This window comes from Dendrobates tinctorius, unplaced genomic scaffold (genome assembly GCF_039654945.1).
Source record: "Dendrobates tinctorius isolate UK_male_01 unplaced genomic scaffold, ASM3965494v1 ptg000245l, whole genome shotgun sequence".
In the NCBI taxonomy this organism is placed as follows: domain Eukaryota; kingdom Metazoa; phylum Chordata; class Amphibia; order Anura; family Dendrobatidae; genus Dendrobates; species Dendrobates tinctorius.
The window spans coordinates 10282950-10303402 of record NW_027361912.1 but is presented as its reverse complement, the minus strand read 5'-3'; the positions used below and the strand labels follow the sequence as shown (position 1 = coordinate 10303402).

General features: G+C 50.1%; 1 protein-coding gene and 1 non-coding gene across 2 annotated transcripts in view; one reads left to right on the top strand and one right to left on the bottom strand.

Annotated features, from left to right (window-relative positions):
* The window catches only part of PIN1 (peptidylprolyl cis/trans isomerase, NIMA-interacting 1), a 28029-nt gene extending 10398 nt beyond the window's left edge, over positions 1-17631 (bottom strand). The window contains exons 1-3 of the mRNA XM_073557195.1: positions 17473-17631; positions 12662-12862; positions 10791-10901 (exon numbers count right to left, since the gene is read on the bottom strand). Of these exons, the coding sequence (XP_073413296.1) occupies positions 10791-10901; positions 12662-12862; positions 17473-17530 (370 nt within the window). The 5' untranslated portion in view covers positions 17531-17631. The remainder of the gene's footprint in view (positions 1-10790; positions 10902-12661; positions 12863-17472) is intronic.
* A 205-nt stretch (positions 17632-17836) lies between these two features.
* TRNAE-CUC (transfer RNA glutamic acid (anticodon CUC)) lies at positions 17837-17908 on the top strand. Its single transcript has one exon. It is a non-coding gene; the product is annotated as a tRNA-Glu (tRNA).
* The last annotated feature ends 2545 nt before the right edge of the window (positions 17909-20453 follow it).

Sequence of the window (20453 nt, the reverse complement as noted above, 5' to 3'; positions counted from 1 at the left end):
TGCTGGTTTTATGTGTGATCTACATGGTTGTATTGTGTATGATCTATATGGCGGTATTATGTGTGAAGTATATGGCGGTATTGTGTGAGAACTCTATGGCAGTATTATCTGCTAAAAGGGGATCCATTCTAGGGTGGTTCTGGCTGAACAACTGCACACGGATCAGGGGTAATAGTTAGGTGCATTCAGGGGAGGGCTGGTGAGGCAGCTGAAGAGAGGGGTCTCATTTTTATCGTTACTGTATGGCTACATTTCCCCCATCCTGCTTCCCAGCGTCAACCCGGACTGCGCCTGTCACCTCGCTTTCACACATCGCCAGGACAGGATCTGAGGAGGGGAATGGGGTCTTTGCCTGCAAAGTCTGGATCAGAACAGGCCATCAATCAGCAGTCTATGGGGGGCACAGAGGGAGATACATGGTGGAGGGAGCAGGGTTACAGCAGCACAGAGTATTTCAGGAGAGCAGTGTGCTGGTCTATGGCACCCTGTTCGGTTCCAGGGATTATACATAGAGCGCTGTGTTTTATACACATGGATGGACCGTCTACTTGTCTGCTCCACAGAACATCAGAAAAAAATTCTGCTGATTGGTGACCTGTTCTGATCCAGAAGCAAGCACCCAGAAGGGGAGGAGAGGAGTGACATCACACCATGTCAGCAGACTCCGCCCATAATTACTGCAGTGCAGTAATGTGAGCTAGTTGTACACTAGGTTTTTGTGCCAAATTTCAGTAGCTGCTCCCCCTAGTGTTAACAAGTGGAAATGCCAAACTTTTTAAAATTATTTTTCATATTTTGTAAAATTAAAAACAAATGATAATATTTTTTAAGAAAATGTAAACATTAATTCTTTACATTTTTTTCAATTGCTGAAAAAAATTTTTTGGATGGCACCTTCCCTTTAATTCTGCTCAGTATTAAGTGATAGAATTAATATTAATAAATATTGAGTAGAATTTCAAGCTATTGGTTCGGCCCTCCACAAAGTTATGGTCTCTCATGTGGCCCCTCAGGAAAATTAATTGCCCGCCGCTGGTCCACGGTGTCACAGAGAACAGCAGGCAGCTTTTATTCTGTTAGTTGGTGCTGTTAGCGTTACCATAAGGTGCGATTAGATACGTAGAGTACCGTATTTTTCCGACCATAAGACGCACTTTTTTCCCCAAAAATTTTTGGGGAAAGTGGGGGGTGCGTCTTATGGTCGCAATACACGGTACTAACCTTCTGGCTGGTGCGCTGCTGGCAGCGGGCAGGGCTCTGCGGTGCAGTGGGCGGCGCTCCGTGTGCAGGGGCGGCGGCTCCACCGGCATTTCTTCGCAGCCCGGAGGCCCCCGCACATCCCTTGCTGGCCGCCGCCATGTTGCGGTGGCCTCCGGGAGCATGGACGCCGGGAAGATAGCCGCCGGTCCGGGGACGACGCATGCGCAGCTTCAGATCTCGTCCCGAGATCTCGTTGCCGAGATTTGAATCTCGTCCCCTGAGATCTCGGGAAGAGATCTGAAGCTGCGCATGCGCCGTCCCTGGACCGGCGGCCATCTTCCCGGCGTCCATGCTCCCGGAGGCCACCGCAAGATGGCGGCGGCCAGCAAGGGATGTGCGGGGGCCTCCGTGCTGCGAAGAAATGCCGGCGGAGCCGCCGCACCTGCACCGGAGCACAGCCCGCTGCCACCACCGCACCGCAGAGCCCACCTGCCCCTGCACAGCTGCCCCTGCCCCAGCACAGCCCACCTGCTCCAGCCCCAGCGCAGCTGCCCCAGCACAACCAACCTGCCCCAGCACAGAGCCGCCACCGCACGAGCCTGGACCACTGAATGACCCCTGTGACTACGTACTTCTCCACCTGTGCCGGATCCCTTCCCAGGTAAGCTGAATTCGGACTTTAAGACGGACCCCCATTTGACACATTATTTTTCTTTTCCCTTATTTTCGTTCTGAAAATTGTGATGCGTCTTATGGTCCCCGGTGCGTCTTATAGTCCGAAAAATACGGTATGTGTTTGTTAATCCCAGCACGTGTTACACTCCGCATATCTAATCGCAGCATGTGATACAGCACACGATGACGAGATTAGATACACTGTTCTGGGGAGTATCAAGAATGATGGGATTAGATAAACTGGTCTGATCTACATATTGGGATCCTATAGATGACTCCTTACACTGATACTTCTCTATATCACCTTGAAAAATAACTTCCATTGACAATGGAGACATTTGTACGATTTTATTTAGATTCCTGTGTTTTGTGCTAAATTAATTTTTGCAACTCATTTTAATTCAAAATGTAGCAGCATTTATCGTATATACTCGTGTATAAGCCCGCTCCCCCCATTTTGTCACAAAAGACTGGAAAAACTTATTGACTCGCGTATAAGCCTAGGGTGGAAAATGCCGAAGCTAATGCCCTTATATAATGCTGCACAGTGAGCGGCCCCTTACAATGATGCAGTTATTAGTGGCCCCTTATAATGCTGCACAGTGAGCGGCCCCTTACAATGATGCAGTTATTAGTGGCCCCTTATAATGCTGCACAGTGAGCGGCCCCTTACAATGATGCAGTTATTAGTGGCCCCTTATAATGCTGCACAGTGAGCGGCCCCTTACAATGATGCACAGTTATTAGTGGCCCCTTATAATGCTGCACAGTGAGCGGCCCCTTATAATGCTGCACAGTGAGCGGCCCCTTACAATGATGCACAGTTATTAGTGGCCCCTTATAATGCTGCACAGTGAGCGGCCCCTTATAATGCTGCACAGTGAGCGGCCCCTTACAATGATGCAGTTATTAGTGGCCCCTTATAATGCTGCACAGTGAGCGGCCCCTTACAATGATGCAGTTATTAGTGGCCCCTTATAATGCTGCACAGTGAGCGGCCCCTTATAATGCTGCACAGTGAGCGGCCCCTTACAATCAGGGCTGTGGAGTCGGTAAGCCACATTTGCGACTCCGACTCCTGGATTTTATCAGGCTCCGGCTCCGACTCCGGCTCCGACTCCTTCATAAATGGCCAATTCATAACAACAAATTTACTGTTGTAAAATATTAAACATCGTGCTAATTCAGTTTCTCACCATCATATAAGTAATCAGACCACTTAGAGCAAAAACTACATTAGAATACAATTAGAATATAGCAAATAACTTTTATAAACTTTTCTAAACTTTAAGTAAATATGCAATAAACACTTTTATGCAGTTAATAAGAAGAAATCTATAAATTTGTCCTCAGAAAAAGTATTGCCTCTGTCAGATCCTCCTTCATGGATGCCCTCAAATCTGATCTAATTATTTTGAGAGCAGAGAACAACCTCTCTACACTAACTTGTGTTGGTGGCAAAGCAGTAACCAGTCGGGCAACATCTCTGACAATGTCAGGATACAGAGGAATCGCTTGTTGCACTGTTATTTTTGATGAACGGTCAAATTTCTCAATTTCTTTTAGTGCACATGAAAAATTCTGCTGAAATGTACTGGCTGTGTTCCTTGATGGGGATGACTCTTCTATGCGGGAACGCTTTGCACGGTCCTTGTGATCCAAATATTTTTCGAAATTAAATTCTTCATCAGTTGATGATGAGGGTGAAGATGTGGCAGGACGACCAAATTCTTCTTGTTCCTCCTGACTGTTCTGCAACCCTTTCATCCTTACTGCTATTTCAAACAGAGCTTCTTTTCCTTTACTTAGCTGTTGATCATCTAGAAGAATCCGATGCATTGGGTCTACATAAACAGCTGCCAAAAGAATGTTATTTTGTAATAGTAGCTCCTCTCTCCGTTTCATTGATGTAGCAATGCCACTTGCAATTAACCCTCCTCTTTGGGACAGGCGAAACATCAGGTTCTTCGACTCCTTTAAGAAAATACCTGCAGTTAAGTCCTCTGCTTGTAATTTTTTAGTCACTGTAAATGGGTGCTCTAGCAATTTTTCCAGCTCAGTCACCTGATTCCACTGACTTTCATTTAGCGTCAGTTGAGGGTTAGCCATGTCTAGAAGAAAGGTTTTCAGTTCAACCAAGCGCTGAATCATTAAGTAAGTACTGCCCCATCGTGTGGCTTGATCAATAATTGCCCCTTTTCCAGCACGTCTCTTCAAAATTGAGTCAACTTTAGGGGTTCTGGCAACAGTAGCCAATTTTCTCACCTTGCCAATCAGTGCAGCAGCATGTCCTTCTTGCAGACTGTCTCTTATAGCCAGCTGTAGCGTATGCACAACACAGCGCATGTGATGAATGAAACAACATATTGACACAGTTTCAACAAGATCATCTAAACTATCATGTTGCTGTTCATCTGAAGCAACTTCAGTTTGCTCCTCAGTTACAATACTGTGTTCCTCTATTTCAAACATTTCTGTGTCTGTGGACCCAGAATGTTCTTCTAGCTGCTGGTCACCATCATTACTCTCATTCATTAGCTTAATAGTACTTATATTTGAAGCATTGTCAGTTACGACAGAGTGAGCGGCCCCTTACAATGATGCACAGTCATTAGTGGCCCCTTATAATGCTGCACAGTGAGCGGCCCCTTACAATGATGCACAGTCATTAGTGGCCCCTTATAATGCTGCACAGTGAGCGGCCCCTTACAATGATGCACAGTCATTAGTGGCCCCTTATAATGCTGCACAGTGAGCGGCCCCTTACAATGATGCACAGTTATTAGTGGCCCCTTATAATGCTGCACAGTGAGCGGCCCCTTATAATGCTGCACAGTGAGCGGCCCCTTACAATGATGCACAGTTATTAGTGGCCCCTTATAATGCTGCTGCTGTCTCAGTTAAAAAAAAAAACCTATATACTCACCTCGTCCCAGCTGCTGCTGATCAGCGTTGCCGGCTCTGCACAGTAACTGTTCAGGCAGAGGGCGCCTGCTAACTACGTCATGGCGCCCTCTGACCTGAACGTCACTGCCAGAGGAAGCAAGACAGCAGAGCGACGCGCAGCGGTGGAACAGGGGACAGGTAAATATGGCTCCCTCCGCTATACTCACCTCTCCTAGCATGTCTCTTGCAGCCCCCCGTGCTTATTCCATCTTCTCAGCGCTGTTCTTCCTGCTTTCAGCGGTCACGTGGTGCCGCTCATTACATATGCGCATATGTAATGAGTGGCACCACGTGACCGCTGAAAGCAGGAAGAACAGCGCAGAGAAGATGGAATAAGCACGGGGGGCTGCAAGAGACATGCTAGGAGAGGTGAGTATGATCTCTTACACCCCGGCATATGACTCGCGTATAAGCCGAGAGAGACTTTCAGCCCAAAAAAATGGGCTGAATATCTCGGCTTATACGCGAGTATATACGGTACCTTGCGTTGAATAATTGCTGGCCAGTAATTTAAAATTTTTTATTAAAAATTGTATAATCAATACTTAATACAAAAAAATTGCAGCACCTTCCCTTGAACCCCTTCACACCATGGCCATTTTCCGTTTTTTCCTCCCCTTCTTCCAAGAGCCATAACCTGTTTATTTTGTCACCATTTTCCGAGACCGTAGCATTTCTATTTTTCGGCAGCAGGGGCTGGGTGAGGGCTTATTGTTTGCGGCCTGAGGTGACATTTTTACTGACACCATTTTGGGGTAGATACGATGTTTTGATTGCCTTTTATGGCAATGTTGCGGCAGCCAAAAATAACGTAGTTCTGGAGTTAGGATTTTTTTTTGTTATGCAGTTTACCTATTGGATTAAACTTTATATTCTGAAAGGCTGAACATTTCTGAATGCAGCGATATCAAGTGTATTTTAAAACGGTTTTATTCTTAATGGGATAAAAGAGGGGGAATTTGAACTTGAGTATTTTTGTTATTTATTAAATAAGTTTTTTCCCATTTTTACTGGATTATTCCCTTTAGGCATCTTGAAGCTGCAATTGTTCGATCCCTTGAACTAAACATGGCAGCGCATCAGCACATCATGCATTGAGAAAATCACGATCTTCTATGAATGTCGTCACAAGCCGGCTTTCACAGGAGGATCCTAACAACAGGTATGGGGGTATTCAGCAAATCCCCAGCTGTCATGACAATCCATTGGCACTTACTGATCACATCACAGGCACTCTGATGGAACTGTGGAATGACGCACGTCCCTGCCGGCACATATTAAATGCTGCTGAGACTGACAGCATGATTTAACAGGTCAAGAACCGAGGGCAAATCGCCCTCTGCGGCTGTGAGCGGGGAAAGATGTGAGGCTGCATCAAAAGACAGGGACACAACATATCATGCAAGTTTAAGTCATAGACCGTGAAGGGACTCAAGGGGGTTGGCCAAGGCATGAAATATTGATGACCTATCCCTTAACCTCTAAAAAGGGTTGCCCCGCCTTGGAGTACACGTCTGCAGTCACTGTTACTGCAGACTTCTGAAGTCTCACAGCGCACACACTGCAATGATTGTCCGATGCTGGGAGAGGGCAGTCATGTGACTGGAAATACGCGTGATCTCTGCAACATTCCTTCTAGACGTGTCTGGCCTTGCGTAATTCACTTATATTGAGCGAGGCACGTCTAGTTGGCAGGTGCCCGCACGAATGCAAATTTTGCTTTGCTCGCCTGATCCCAGCACCGGAAAATCCTGGCAGTGTGCTGTGAGGATTCACAAGTCTGTAGTCACAGTGACAGACAACCACTTTACGGGCCAGAGAATTTCTAATTTTTGAGCTTTCGTTTTTTCTCTTTGCCTTCTTCTAAGAGCCATAAGTTTTGCATTTTTCCATTCACGAGGCCGTATGAGACCTTGTTTGTTGCAGGACGAGTTGTAGTTTCGAAGGCACTATCAATTTTACCACAATGTATTGAAACATGGAGAAAAAAACTTGCAAGTGTGATGCAATTCCATCATTTTTTCGGGTTTTTTTTTCTATTTACGGAGTTCATTCTATGGTAAAAAGGATTTGGATATTCAAACAAGAGGATCGGTTTCCATCGGCAAGGTATAAAAGACCTGCTTCAGAGAGGCCTGGATATTTGTAAAGTATAACCGAAAAGCCTGACAGGTCAGTCCGAATATGGGGACACCAAACATAGATCCGTTTAAATTATGGGGAAAAAAAAATCCTTCGATTCTGGCATTTTAATTCATTTTCTCTTGACGCCGCTTACCATTTGGGGTAATTCCATATTTTAATAGATCAGACTTTTAAGAACACGGTATTTCCAAACCTGTGGGGTTTTTTTCTATTTTATCTGTAACAAGGGAAAAATAGGAGGGTGATTTATTTTTTTTTTTAGATTTTTAAAAACGTAGTTTTTAAAATTTTTTTAGGGGACATAAACTTGTGATTGTTTTATTGCTTGTACTATATACTGTGATGTCGAAGTATTACAGTATATAGCGATCATCTCAGTCTTCTATGTGATTCACAGGAGGACCAAGCTGACAACGAGAGGGGGTCCCCAGCAGACCCAGGGCTGCCATAGTAATCCATCGCGTCACTTAGGGCCGATGGGAGCGGGTTCTATTTAAAAACCGCTCGGATGGACAGTGGCATTTAAATGGTTGACAGCTGCGGCCAGAAATTTACGCCAGTCATAGCTGTGGTAACAGCAGGTGTAGGGAGATCTGCTCCTCAGCCCACTCCACACTTGAGGACCCCTGCCCAAGACGTGAATATTCCATCCTTTTGTGAGCAGAGGTTAGGATAAGTTATCGATGCTAGATTACTGGGTTTCGGACCGCTGCACAGCTCACATTTTTCACCGCTTCTCCCCCATTGAAAATTCGGTTTATTAGCAAAATTGACTGCTGTGTACAATAAACCAAAGAACAAGGTAGATATCCCAACAACTACTGTAACAAGTAGCTTCTCAAGACTCACACAAATGCCACTTTTACTGAAGACTGAAGTCGGAGAAGTATTCACCTCTCTGAGACCAGTGTCTTTACTACTTTCTAGAGCCTCCTGGCTGTTGTAACCTGTATGACAGCGTCCTGAGGAGTGTCTGGGCACAATCCTCATAGCCAATGGCCTCCAATTTACCGATATTCTTGGGTTTCCATGCTGAATCCTCTCTCTTTACGACTTTTTTTTTTTTTTTTTCTTTTTATACGGATGAAGTCCAGTGACTGACGCACGGATTTCAGCCTTAGGGTACCGCTACACTTAGTGATGCACCTGCGATCCCGACAACGATATGGATCGCTGGTGCATCGCTAAGTGGTCGCTAGTGAGCTGCCACACAGGCAGATCTCACCAGCGACATAGCAGGGGTCGGGGGTCGCTACTTACCTGTCAGACGCGGCGATCCTGACGTCCTCCCGCCCACGCACACATGTCGCTCGTCGGCGCCACAGGAAGCCCAGCAGGAAGTGGCCGACGAGAAATGGTCCAGGACCTTCTCGCGCGATCAGCGATGAGCAGCGGGGAGCCGGTTGGAGATAAGTATCAGACATAGCGATATCGCTAGCAATATCGCTATAACGTCACAAAATCTGTCAACTATAACCAGAGGCGGGAAATGGAGGTAAACCGCGCAGCGCCGTCCAACGACTGCTGCAGATCTACTCCACTATTTGAGAACGGGAGCTGAGCTCCGGTTCTCGGGAGCTGCTGCTACACATTAACCCCCCAGGCATAAACAGAGGATTCAGGAACAATCTCTCAACAGTAGATGCCAGCCGGTATCGTCATTTCCAGCAGTGATCGGAGCTGACCTCCAATTGCTGCTGTTAAACATTTAGATTCTGCTGTCAATCCCTTGACAGCGGCATTTAAAAGGGAATGCTCACGGCTGCAGGGCGCGATCGTGGGGTACTGATGCATTACCGTGGCAGCCAGCCCACATGGCTGCCATCTTGGTATTCCTGGGAAGCCCAAAAACAGATCGGGCTTCATAGGAAAAAGCAATTCAAGCTGGTATTGCAATATATTGTGCAAGCGATCAGACGATCAAAGGTTTAAAGTTAATGAGGGAACTATGAACGAAAAAAAAAAAATAGAAAAAAAATATAACAATTTGAATCGTTACCTTTTCCGCCTATTAAGAATAAAAACAATAGAAAAAACCATATCTGTTATTGCCATGTCCTTAAGGGTTAATTCATTCTCATTTTAATTTTTGTACGAGTGCCATCAGTGTCTTTCATGGACTGTCTTCCCCGTGGAAAACCGTTGACACGTCCAATTTTGAACAGAGTTCTGGATCAAAATCAGCAATGCAAGTCTATAGGTTGATGGGGAAAAAAAAAAAAAAAAAAAAAAATCAAACAGCACTCAAGGTAAGAAGTGTCAGCGCTGGCGACTATTCTTTAGCTCAGAGCACATGGAGAGTTTCACAAGTGGCAGATTTTTTTTCTTGTTTTGCAGACGTTTCTGCGAGCGTCCTATTTATATGATGAGACATACAGAAAGAAAGAAAATCACGCAATTACCACCTAGATGAGGCGACCACCCAAAAGTCTGACCCATTAAAGATTCATGAAACAGGACCAAGGAAAAAAGGCAAATTCAGAAACTCATGCCCAGGCAAGCCTGTTTCAGGGTGTTGCCCCTCATCAGTGTGGAGCAGAGGCTGACTGTGGGGAAAGCACAGGCTCTCCTAACAAAGTAAACTTTTTGACAATGAGGGCGATCAATGAGTGGAACAGGATACCACGAGAGGCGGTGAGTTCTCCATCAATGGAGGTCTTCAAACAGAGGCTGGACAGACATCTGTCAGATGATTTAGTGAATCCTGCGTTGAGCAGGGGGTTGGACCAGATGGCCCAGGAGGTCCCTTCCAACTCTACCATTCTCATTCTAGGAGTTCGAAGTCTCACCAGCATTGCTCTCCACTGATCAAAGGCAAACACCCCAAATCAGCGTGCCTGTGGAAGAGTTCCCTACTGTTGTTGCAAGACTTCCTACAAGTCAGACATACAGATTAGCAACCTCTTGTATATAGTTACTAGCTCTGAACCCGTTCTATGCCCGGGTGGCGAGCATTTATATTGGTATATGGTCTCCATCCTGGTATGTGCTGCTCCCATCCTGCGTCCCTATTCTGTCATGTGCTGCTCCCATGCTGCGCCTTATTCTAGAACACTTATAATATATATATTAAGACAGAGACTGGAGGCACTGTGTGGTGCAGAAATCTTGTGTTTTTAAAATGGGGGCGAATTGTGGGCGTCAGTTACATATTTAAATAAATCAGGGATATCAGCAGAGGGGACACTGTGGCGCCGGAATCCTCGCCTGCGCAGACCACGCTGTCCAGCGCCATTTTCTTGAGGACACTGGTATTGCCGCGGGTTCTCGCCGTGATGTCAGGAGAGGGCAGGTTTGTGGCGTCGGAATCAGCGCCTGTGCAGTCCGCGCTTTCTGGTGCCATTTTCTTGAAGACACACTGCAGTGTGTCTTCATCAAATTGGCGTCGGAAACCACGGACTGCGCAGGCACCGATTCCAAAGCCACAACCCGCCCTCTCCTGACATCACGGCGAGACCCCGTAGCAATACCGGATTGGTAAGTAGTTGTGCCGGAGATCATGGTATGCGTTCAGTGCTTACGCATACCGCAATCTCCTGGGCCACGCTCCTCCTCCCCAGATGCGTTACTCTGTGGGGTCCAGACTGCGCAGGCGCGTTGCGCTTACGCAGTCTATAAAGGCTTCGGACAGAGTGACGCTCCTAGCATTATATTAGATTTTATTGCAAGAATCAATTGCCGATTTGTAATGACACAGAAAAATCACAAAAAAACGTCGGTTTGGAGCTTTTCGGCATTCACTTGTGGGTCATTTTGTGCATATTTCTGCTGAAAGGCCTGAAGAAGAAAACTATCAATAACATTTGAAAGTAGTAAGAACTTACCTCGACCAAAATTTCCCAAGTCGCCTCCGGCCTTAGCAGAACTGCAGTCACTAAACTGTGAGGCTAAAGCTTCAAAGTCCTCCGCTCCAGATTTGATTTTCTGGATATAGCCTGAGAAGAACAGTATAAATTGCCTTAGCCGGTACAGTTATGGTTTATCTTCCTCATCTATAACAAACCTTATGTTCGGCATCATCATTTCTTCCTTTAGCTTTTCATCTTTTGAAAAGGAGGAAAAAAAGAAAAGAAAAAGCTGTTCCCTAAGAATGCACCACCACATGTTGGATCAGTGGGGTGGGGTCTCACCTCCATTAGCATTGTGCTCACATAACTGGGCCCACCCATCAGTAATATTGTCCAGGAGAACGTCTCTGAAAGCATCACTCCAGCCTAATGTTTCATTTCATTGCTGGAGTGGCGCTACAAATCCAAGTTCCCGGATCCTAGTGATATAGCAGCGGCCGTCATCAGTGATCAAACAGGTCACAAGCTACTGGAGATCAAAGAGGAAGATGGCGGCTGGTAAGTATAAGGCCGGGGTCACACGGCCGTTGATTCTCTCATGCGAGAGAAATGGGACGAGCTTGCTGATGACACTCAGGCCAAACTATCAGAGATTGATCAAAGTGACTAAATTATCTCGCATGAGAAAATGGCATCACAGGTACAGAGAAGGCAGAGTACTTAATCTGTCCATTGTCTGTCCGCGGATGCTGGACTTCACACGGACGGCCTATGCATGCAGCCCGAGGTTTCGCATGCACCCACTGACTAATATGGGTGCGTGTGATCCCATCATCAGAGCCACTTGCAGCATGCCATGACTGTGGTCTCATGCCGAAGCAGCACCGCTCCATGGCATTACATTGGGCCGAGTGCTATCCGATAAATCATCAAAGAGCACTAGGCCCTGGTGTGTGCTCGTGTGAGCGAGCCCTAGAACTAAGCGCAGGAAGTTCAGACTGCTGGCACCGCTCCAATGTTGGAGTGGAGCTTTTATGGATAATGTATGCTGTGCTTTCAGGAAGAAATGTTAGGACAAATTCACATGAAGCAACTGCAGGTTTTTTTTTGTCTGCTGTGATTTTCAAAAAGATCTAGGTAAAATAAATACGTCTTACCATGATTTAGAAAAACGCAACACTGAATGTAATCTACAAATCCAAGTTAGCAGTGGTAAAGCTTGGTTATTCCCCAAACGACAAGGTATCCCCCAATTGATAGGGCACCAAGTAGTCCGGAGATCAGGGGTCTTCTGCCCCATCTGGAAAAAAGCGGTGGTGCACATGTTCAACCTCTGCTTCATTCATGGTTAATAAAACTAATGGAGAAAGCTGAATGGCATACTTCGTCATTCTTCGTACTCCGACGGCCAATGAAAGGAGCGGAGGCCGAGCTTGCACACCATCCTATAAACGACAAGCCACCTTCAGCAGTCCCTCGGGGAATAAATGCAACATGTGCACTGCCACACAATTTAAACAGAAGACCCTCGTTCTAGCAGTTGCCACGGGGGAATTTGGCTAAAACCAATGTGACCTGTCCTATACTGCTGGGGTCTTTCGTGACTGGGCACAGGGCCACAATATGTAGCTCTACATTGACAGGAATGGTCCCGTGTTATGCCCGGGCACGTCAGCGGTTACCAGCTTTCCCTGGAGCGCTTCTTTTAGGTCTGCAGAGAATCTAGTCATTTGCTTTCTGGGAGGAATTATGTCTCTCTTAGGCACTCTGCACTTGGAGGATCAGATCACAACACCGTGGGCTCAGATCCCCATGAAGGGACTGGAGACAGCCCCACTGGCTTCCATGTAAGTTGAGTTGCTATCTTTGGAAGCATTATTCCCCACACTTCCCCGGGGCTTACCTACCGTTAATCATCTCCAGAGCCTCATCTTTGGTGCGAGTGATCCTCTCCTGCCTCCACGATGAAGGACGTCTGGACTGGTTATGCTTCACTAGCAGGTGAGAACATCGCACCTTTGCCGGCTCGCCTTGCCCGTTTTTCCCGGCTGCGGAAGGTCGCTCCCACTGGCTGGCATTAGTCATGTGGTTAAAATAATACACACGTCCTGAAGCAAAACAAAAGCAAAACAAACTAACCCTCAACAACCAGGCCTGGGTCACAAGTTTGAAAAGTTTGGATGGGATAGTATGTAACTCCAGACCACTCGGGACCTCCATGGATCCAGAGAACCGGCGATCTGAAGAGAACCGTGTAAATAGATCAGAGGTCTCGTCATTCATTCTCACGGGAGAGCTTAAGACCAGCTCGTTTATCTCTGGTAACCCCATTAAGAATGAATAGAGGGGCAGTGCCCATGATAGACCACCATCCAATTCACATGGCCCTGTTTCCTGGGATCGGTAGGAGGTCCCAGTGGTCCAGAAGTTATACCCTCTGTAATGGCTTCAGTGTTTTTTGCACCCTGAGCAGTCAGTTTAATTGATTGTGAATTTTAGTGATGAGTGAGCATGTACCCTCCGTGCTCGTGTCCTAACCGAGTGTCTTCAGCGTGCTTGAAAAATACGTTCGGGTCTCTGCGGCTGCATGTCTCACGGCTGTACGATAGTCGCAGCACATGCAGGGATTACCTGATAGGCAAACAATCCCTGCGTGTGTTGTGGCTGTTGAACAGCCACGGCGACTTGGGCATATTTTTCAAGCACGGTGAAAATACTCGATTAGAACCCGAGCATGCTTGCTCATCACTAATTCTGATATATTTTCAAGCTCTCCTTAGGTGGAGGTTTAAGGGGTCTCATAATGAGCCCAGATAGCAAAAGCAGAAATACAGAGACAGGCTGAGCTGAGACTTACAGACCCGAGCCCATTATTCTATTAAGTGGACTTAAGGATAGGCAAATGTTGATTTCTGCCACCGCTGTCAGTCTCGTAGGCATTTAATGAAGTGGTGGCGTGCATGGGCAAAATGGTGGCGCACAAGCAATGGTGGCGTGCATGGGCCACAGCAAAGCAGCGGCGTGGATTGGCTATTCTGCAGCAATGGTGGCGTGGAAGGGCAATGGTAGAGCATTGGTGGAGTAAAATTGGCAACGGTAGGGTAATAGCGTGTGGCAATGGTGGCATGCATGGACAATGGTGGAGCACATGGGCAATGGTAGGGCAAAACTCGCGCTTGTTTTCATGGCCGTCTCGTATGAATCAAGTGGACTAAAAATAATGTAAACCCCTGTTCACTTTAGACAGAGGTCGGCTGAATCCACTGATAGACGGTTCGGCCAAGTCTAATGTGTATGGTGCCCACTAACAGATGATTGTCGGGGAGCAAAGGATCCGATATTTCTAACTTTGCATGGCTGATCCTTTTGTTCTCCAAACAGATGTCTGGCAGCAGCGCTGTGATGGAGAACACAGGAGCACTCAGATGAGTGAGCGCGGCTTTGTATGGGAGAGATGGCTGAGGTGGCTCCCGAATGAACGGTCATTCAGCCATCTAAGGCCTCTTTCACACTTCAGTTTTTTGCATCAGTTATAGATGAGTTATAGAAGGAGAGAGAGAGAGAGAGAGAGAGAGAGAGAGAGAGAGAGAGAGAGAGAGAGAGAGAGAGAGAGAGAGAGAGAGAGAGAGAGAGAGAGAGAGAGAGAGAGAGAGAGAGAGAGAGAGAGAGAGAGAGAGAGAGATTTTTTTTTTTTAGTCCGGCACCCAGAAAGAAATTCGGGTTAAATCAGTGTTTGCAGGATCCGCCAGAGAAAAAAACGTTACAAGCTCCGTTTTGAAATTTTTAAGGATGGTGACGGACAGCAACTTTTGGCGGATCCTCACCAAAAAACGGATGCAACGGACACCAATCCGCCATTAATGCAAGTCAATGGGAAAAAAACGGATCCTCAAAAAAAATTTGAGGATCCGTTTTTTTTCAAAACCTGGCGGATTGTGACTGATTGTAAAAAACGGAAGTGTGAAAGAGGCCTAAGGTGCAGGGGGAATGCAAGAACTCAAAAAGGGGGAGATTCTTTAAGAATGTAATTTTTTTTTTTTTTTTTTAAAGGGGACATCTCAGAAAAGAGTTAACAGAAGGGATCAATTGATCCTTATTGACGAGCTATTGTTAAACTGTAGAATTTACCAGCGGCCTTTGCACCCAGCTGGACATGTCCGCACCCTGCGCCGTTACGTGGAGGCCACACGACCGCACCCTGCGCCGTTACGTGGAGGCCACACGACCGCACCCTGCGCCGTTACGTGGAGGCCACACGACCGCACCCTGCGCCGTTACGTGGAGGCCACACGACCGCACCCTGCGCCGTTACCTGGAGGCCACACGACCGCACCCTGCGCCGTTACCTGGAGGCCACACGACCGCACCCTGCGCCGTTACCTGGAGGCCACACGACCGCACCCTGCGCCGTTACCTGGAGGCCACACGTCCGCACCCTGCGCCGTTACCTGGAGGCCACACGTCGGCACCCTGCGCCGTTACCTGGAGGCCACACGTCGGCACCCTGCGCCGTTACCTGGAGGCCACACGTCGGCACCCTGCGCCGTTACCTGGAGGCCACACGTCCGCACCCTGCGCCGTTACCTGGAGGCCACACGTCCGCACCCTGCGCCGTTACCTGGAGGCCACACGTCCGCACCCTGCGCCGTTACGTGGTGGCCACACGTCCGCACCCTGACAGCAGACTGAGCAGCCAGAGAGAAGGATTGCGGGGGGGGCCCAGCCGTAAGGATTGCGGGGGGGGGGGGCCCAGCCGTAAGGATTGCGGGGGGGGGGGGGGCCCAGCCGTAAGGAATGCGGGGGGGGGGGGGGCCAGCCGTAAGGATTGCGGGGGGGGGGGCCCCAGCCGTAAGGATTGCGGGGGGGGGGGGGACCCAGCCGTAAGGATTGCGGGGGGGGGGGACCCAGCCGTAAGGATTGCGGGGGGGGGGGGACCCAACCAGCCGTAAGGATTGCGGGGGGGGGGGGGGACCCAGCCGTAAGGATTGCGGGGGGGGGGGGGGACCCAGCCGTAAGGATTGCGGGGGGGGGGGGGCACAGCCGTAAGGATTGCGGGGGGGGGGGGGGGCCCACAGCCGTAAGGATTGCGGGGGGGGGGGCCCACAGCCGTAAGGATTGCGGGGGGGGGGGCCCACAGCCGTAAGGATTGCGGGGGGGGGGGCCACAGCCGTAAGGATTGCGGGGGGGGGGGGGGCCACAGCCGTAAGGATTGCGGGGGGGGGGGGGGGCCACAGCCGTAAGGATTGCGGGGGGGGGGGGGCCACAGCCGTAAGGATTGCGGGGGGGGGGGGCCACAGCCGTAAGGATTGCGGGGGGGGGGGGGGGCCACAGCCGTAAGGATTGCGGGGGGGGGGGGGCCACAGCCGTAAGGATTGCGGGGGGGGGGGGGCCACAGCCGTAAGGATTGCGGGGGGGGGGGGCCACAGCCGTAAGGATTGCGGGGGGGGGGCCACAGCCGTAAGGATTGCGGGGGGGGGCCACAGCCGTAAGGATTGCGGGGGGGGGCCACAGCCGTAAGGATTGCGGGGGGGGGGGGCCACAGCCGTAAGGATTGCGGGGGGGGGGCCACAGCCGTAAGGATTGCGGGGGGGGGGGCCACAGCCGTAAGGATTGCGGGGGGGGGGCCACAGCCGTAAGGATTGCGGGGGGGGGGGGCCACAGCCGTAAGGATTGCGGGGGGGGGGGGGCCACGGCCGTAAGGATTGCGGGGGGGGGGGCCACGGCCGTAAGGATTGCGGGGGGGGGGGCCACAGCCGTAAGGATTGCGGGGGGGGGGGGCCACAGCCGTAAGGATTGCGGGGGGGGGGGGGCCACAGCCGTAAGGATTGCGGGGGGGGGGGGCCACAGCCGTAAGGATTGCGGGGGGGGGCCACAGCCGTAAGGATTGCGGGGGGGGGCCACAGCCGTAAGGATTGCGGGGGGGGGCCACAGCCGTAAGGATTGCGGGGGGGGGGGGCCACAGCCGTAAGGATTGCGGGGGGGGGGGCCACAGCCGTAAGGATTGCGGGGGGGGGGCCACAGCCGTAAGGATTGCGGGGGGGGGGCCACAGCCGTAAGGATTGCGGGGGGGGGGGGCCACAGCCGTAAGGATTGCGGGGGGGGGGGGGCCACAGCCGTAAGGATTGCGGGGGGGGGGGGGCCACGGCCGTAAGGATTGCGGGGGGGGGGGCCACGGCCGTAAGGATTGCGGGGGGGGGGGCCACAGCCGTAAGGATTGCGGGGGGGGGGGCCACAGCCGTAAGGATTGCGGGGGGGGCCACAGCCGTAAGGATTGCGGGGGGGGCCACAGCCGTAAGGATTGCGGGGCGGGGCCACAGCCATAAGGATTGCGGGGGGGGGCCACAGCCATAAGGATTGCGGGGGGGGGCCACAGCTGTAAGTTTTGCGGGGGGCCCCTCGCCTTTCTATGAGGGGGCGGTGATCTCTCAGTCATTCGCCCTCCTGGCTCCTAAGACACAAGTAAACAATGGCGGATCAGACCCGGAGATCTATAGGGGGCGCTATCTCACTAGCTACCGCTATAGTGGCCCCTGGGGCGATCATCTCTGCCCTGCAGACCCGAAGAGCCCGGCGGGGTCAATGAATGAGCCCCAGAGGAGCCAGCACAATGGCAGCCAGGCGCCAGCCCTTCACACCAGGCGGCACAGATCTGAGCGGCCGCCACGGTCATCGCTCTCCTCCTCCTCCTCACAGGCCGTTACTTCTCGCCTCCATTTACCAGAGCTACGGCTCATCCGCTTCTCCCACCCGGACGGCAGCTTCTCCTCGTCCGCCATCTTGACTCCTGCGTCCAGGTATGCCCCGCCCTCTATGACGTCACCTCTATATCAGGCTTCCCTATTCGTCAATCTTCACTGATGCTTTGACGATGACGGCGCAGAACCTGGACATCGCTACGACTGAGCGAGACGTAAAGGGCGGGAGAAAATGAACCAATCCAGATGTTTGTTTGTAGCTGTACATGGGCCGAACGTGTTAGGAAAGGGGGCATCCTTATAAGAAATGCGCATTGTTCATCTGAGTGCGCAAGCGTGTGGGCGGGAAAACGCTGATTTGGCACAGTGCTGTAAGTGCTAATATCTTCCCTGGTGGTCTAGTGGTTAGGATTCGGCGCTCTCACCGCCGCGGCCCGGGTTCGATTCCCGGTCAGGGAATACGGATTTTTTTTATTTTTTACTAGTTTCAAATGTATTTTTTTGAGGTAAATTATGGTATAAAATGGGAAAAGTGCCATCTGCTGCTACAGTCGGGGTTTCTTACAAATGAAAACATGGCGCTTGACGCACAAAGATGCGATAAGTCTCTGTCAACGCCCGATTCATCGTTTTTTGGTGAGTTTTTTAGTGTTTTACGGCTTTTCCGTCTTCGCCTTTTTTAATTCTCTTTTATATGTGTTCGTCTTTCATATTCGGACGAGGTTTGAGGTTTCCAGATGGTTTCCCATTTTGCTGTAAATGTTCCTCAGCCTTCTGCCTCCCTTACTGATTTGACGCTGTTTTTTTGTGGCATAATAATATTGCGAAATGTGAATTTTTTTTTACCTTAAACAAAAAAAGGTTGAAGGCAATAATAAAGAGCATTTTTTGGACTTTTTGCAAAATTCATGAAGCCCGAGCGCCATTTTGAAAAATTTGGAGGAAAGAAAAACCCCAGGCCATAAATACTAGACAAGAAAAGTGGCTTAAAGGGGTTGTCCAGGCTCGGGGTTCACTGCAGTCGCTCTATGTGACCTGGGAGTCGTCACAAGTGTCAGGATTAGGGCCGGGAGCCAGGAATCGAGTGACGCACGTCTAGTCGTCATGTGACTGGAAGTATCCACATCACACACCTGCTGTCACATGCGGCCCCGGCCCTTAGTGATGGGCATCCGGCTCTTTTTGGTGATCTGGCTCACTCGGCTCCGATCACCAAAAAGAGCCGGCTCTTCTTGCAAAAAGTGCAACTTTCCCTACTTTTATCACTCCAGTCTCTCAACTATAAAGCCTGGGCCTCAGTATACAGCTGTACAGAGGTCTACTGAAGGCTTTTTAGCCATTTTCTCAGAGTGTAAGCTCCTGGGATCAGGCCCTCACTCCTGCCCGTATTGCTGATTTGTGTTCTCTAATCTATAATAATAAATGCCCTAACCAGCTTCCGGTTGTAACAACTTCCGTCCAGTTGTAACCGGTGACGTCACCACACACACGCACATGTTAACCCTCAACACACCACACCGCCTCAACACACACTCCTCTCACCTTTCACCTCCACTCATGTCCACTCACTCTTTCACTCCACATACGTTCCTTTCTCTCACTCCGTTTCTCATACTCACACCGTCATCGTCGCTGCCCCGACATCTTCCTCCGCCGCCGCGATCCAGGATCCAGACGTTCTCCAGGCCGCCGACATGTTCTTGCTGGACGCCATCTTGGATGTCGTGAAGTCCCGCGAGATTCAAGATGGCGTCGCCGCAACAATATGTCGCTGGCGTGGACGACATCGGGATCCAAAAAGATGGCGTCGGCGAAATCTCGCGAGATTACGCCGACGCCATTTTGGATCCCGATGTCGCCCATGCCAGCGACATGTTGTTGCGGCGACGCCATCTTGAATATCGCGGGACTTCACGACATCCAAGATGGCGTCCCGCAAGAATATGTCGCTGGCGTGGGCAACATTGGGATCCAAAATGGCGTCGGCGTAATCTCGCGAGATTTCGCCGACGCCATCTTTTTGGATCCCGATGTCGTCCACGCCATCGACATGTTGTTGCGGCGACGCTATCTTGAATATCGCGGGATTTCACGAAATCCAAGATGGCGTCCCGCAAGAACATGTCGGCGGCCTGAAGAACGTCTGGATCCTGGATCCCGGCGGCGGAGGAAGATGTCGGGGCAGCGACGATGACAGTGTGAGTATGAGAAACGGAGTGAGAGAAAGGAACGTATGTGGAGTGAAAGAGTGAGTGGACATGAGTGGAGGTGAAAGGTGAGAGGAGTGTGTGTTGAGGCGGTGTGGTGTGTTGAGGGTTAACATGGCAAGAGGTGTTAACGACGTCGGCGAAATCTCGCCGACGCCATCTTGCATTCTTGAAATTGCGTCATTTACCTCACGCTGACTTGCTGTGCGGACGCTTGGCATTGCCTGTACCACCATAACTACTGCTGCCTTGGTCCTATGCCTGTTTACTGCCGGTGTCTAATTACTGGACCAATTTGCCTGTACCGCCATAACTACTGCTGCCTTTGTCCTCTGCCAGTGTCTAATTACAGGACCAATTTGCCTCTACAGCCATAACTACTGCTGCCTTGCTCCTCTGCCGGTGTCTAATTACAGGACCAATTTGCCTCTACCGCCATAACTACTGCTGCCTTGCTCCTCTGCCGGTGTCTAATTACTGGACCAATTTGCCTATACTGCCATAACTACTGCTGCCTTTGTCCTCTGCCAGTGTCTAATTACAGGGCCAATTTGCCTCTACCGCCATAACTACTGCTGCCTTGCTCCTCTGCCGGTGTCTAATTACAGGGCCAATTTGCCTCTACCGCCATAATTACTGCTGCCTTGCTCCTCTGCCGGTGTCTAATTACAGGGCCAATTTGCCTCTACCGCCATAACTACTGCTGCCTTGCTCTGCCGGTGTCTAATTACAGGACCAATTTGCCTATACCGCCATAACTACTGCTGCCTTTGTCCTATGCCGGTGTCTAATTACAG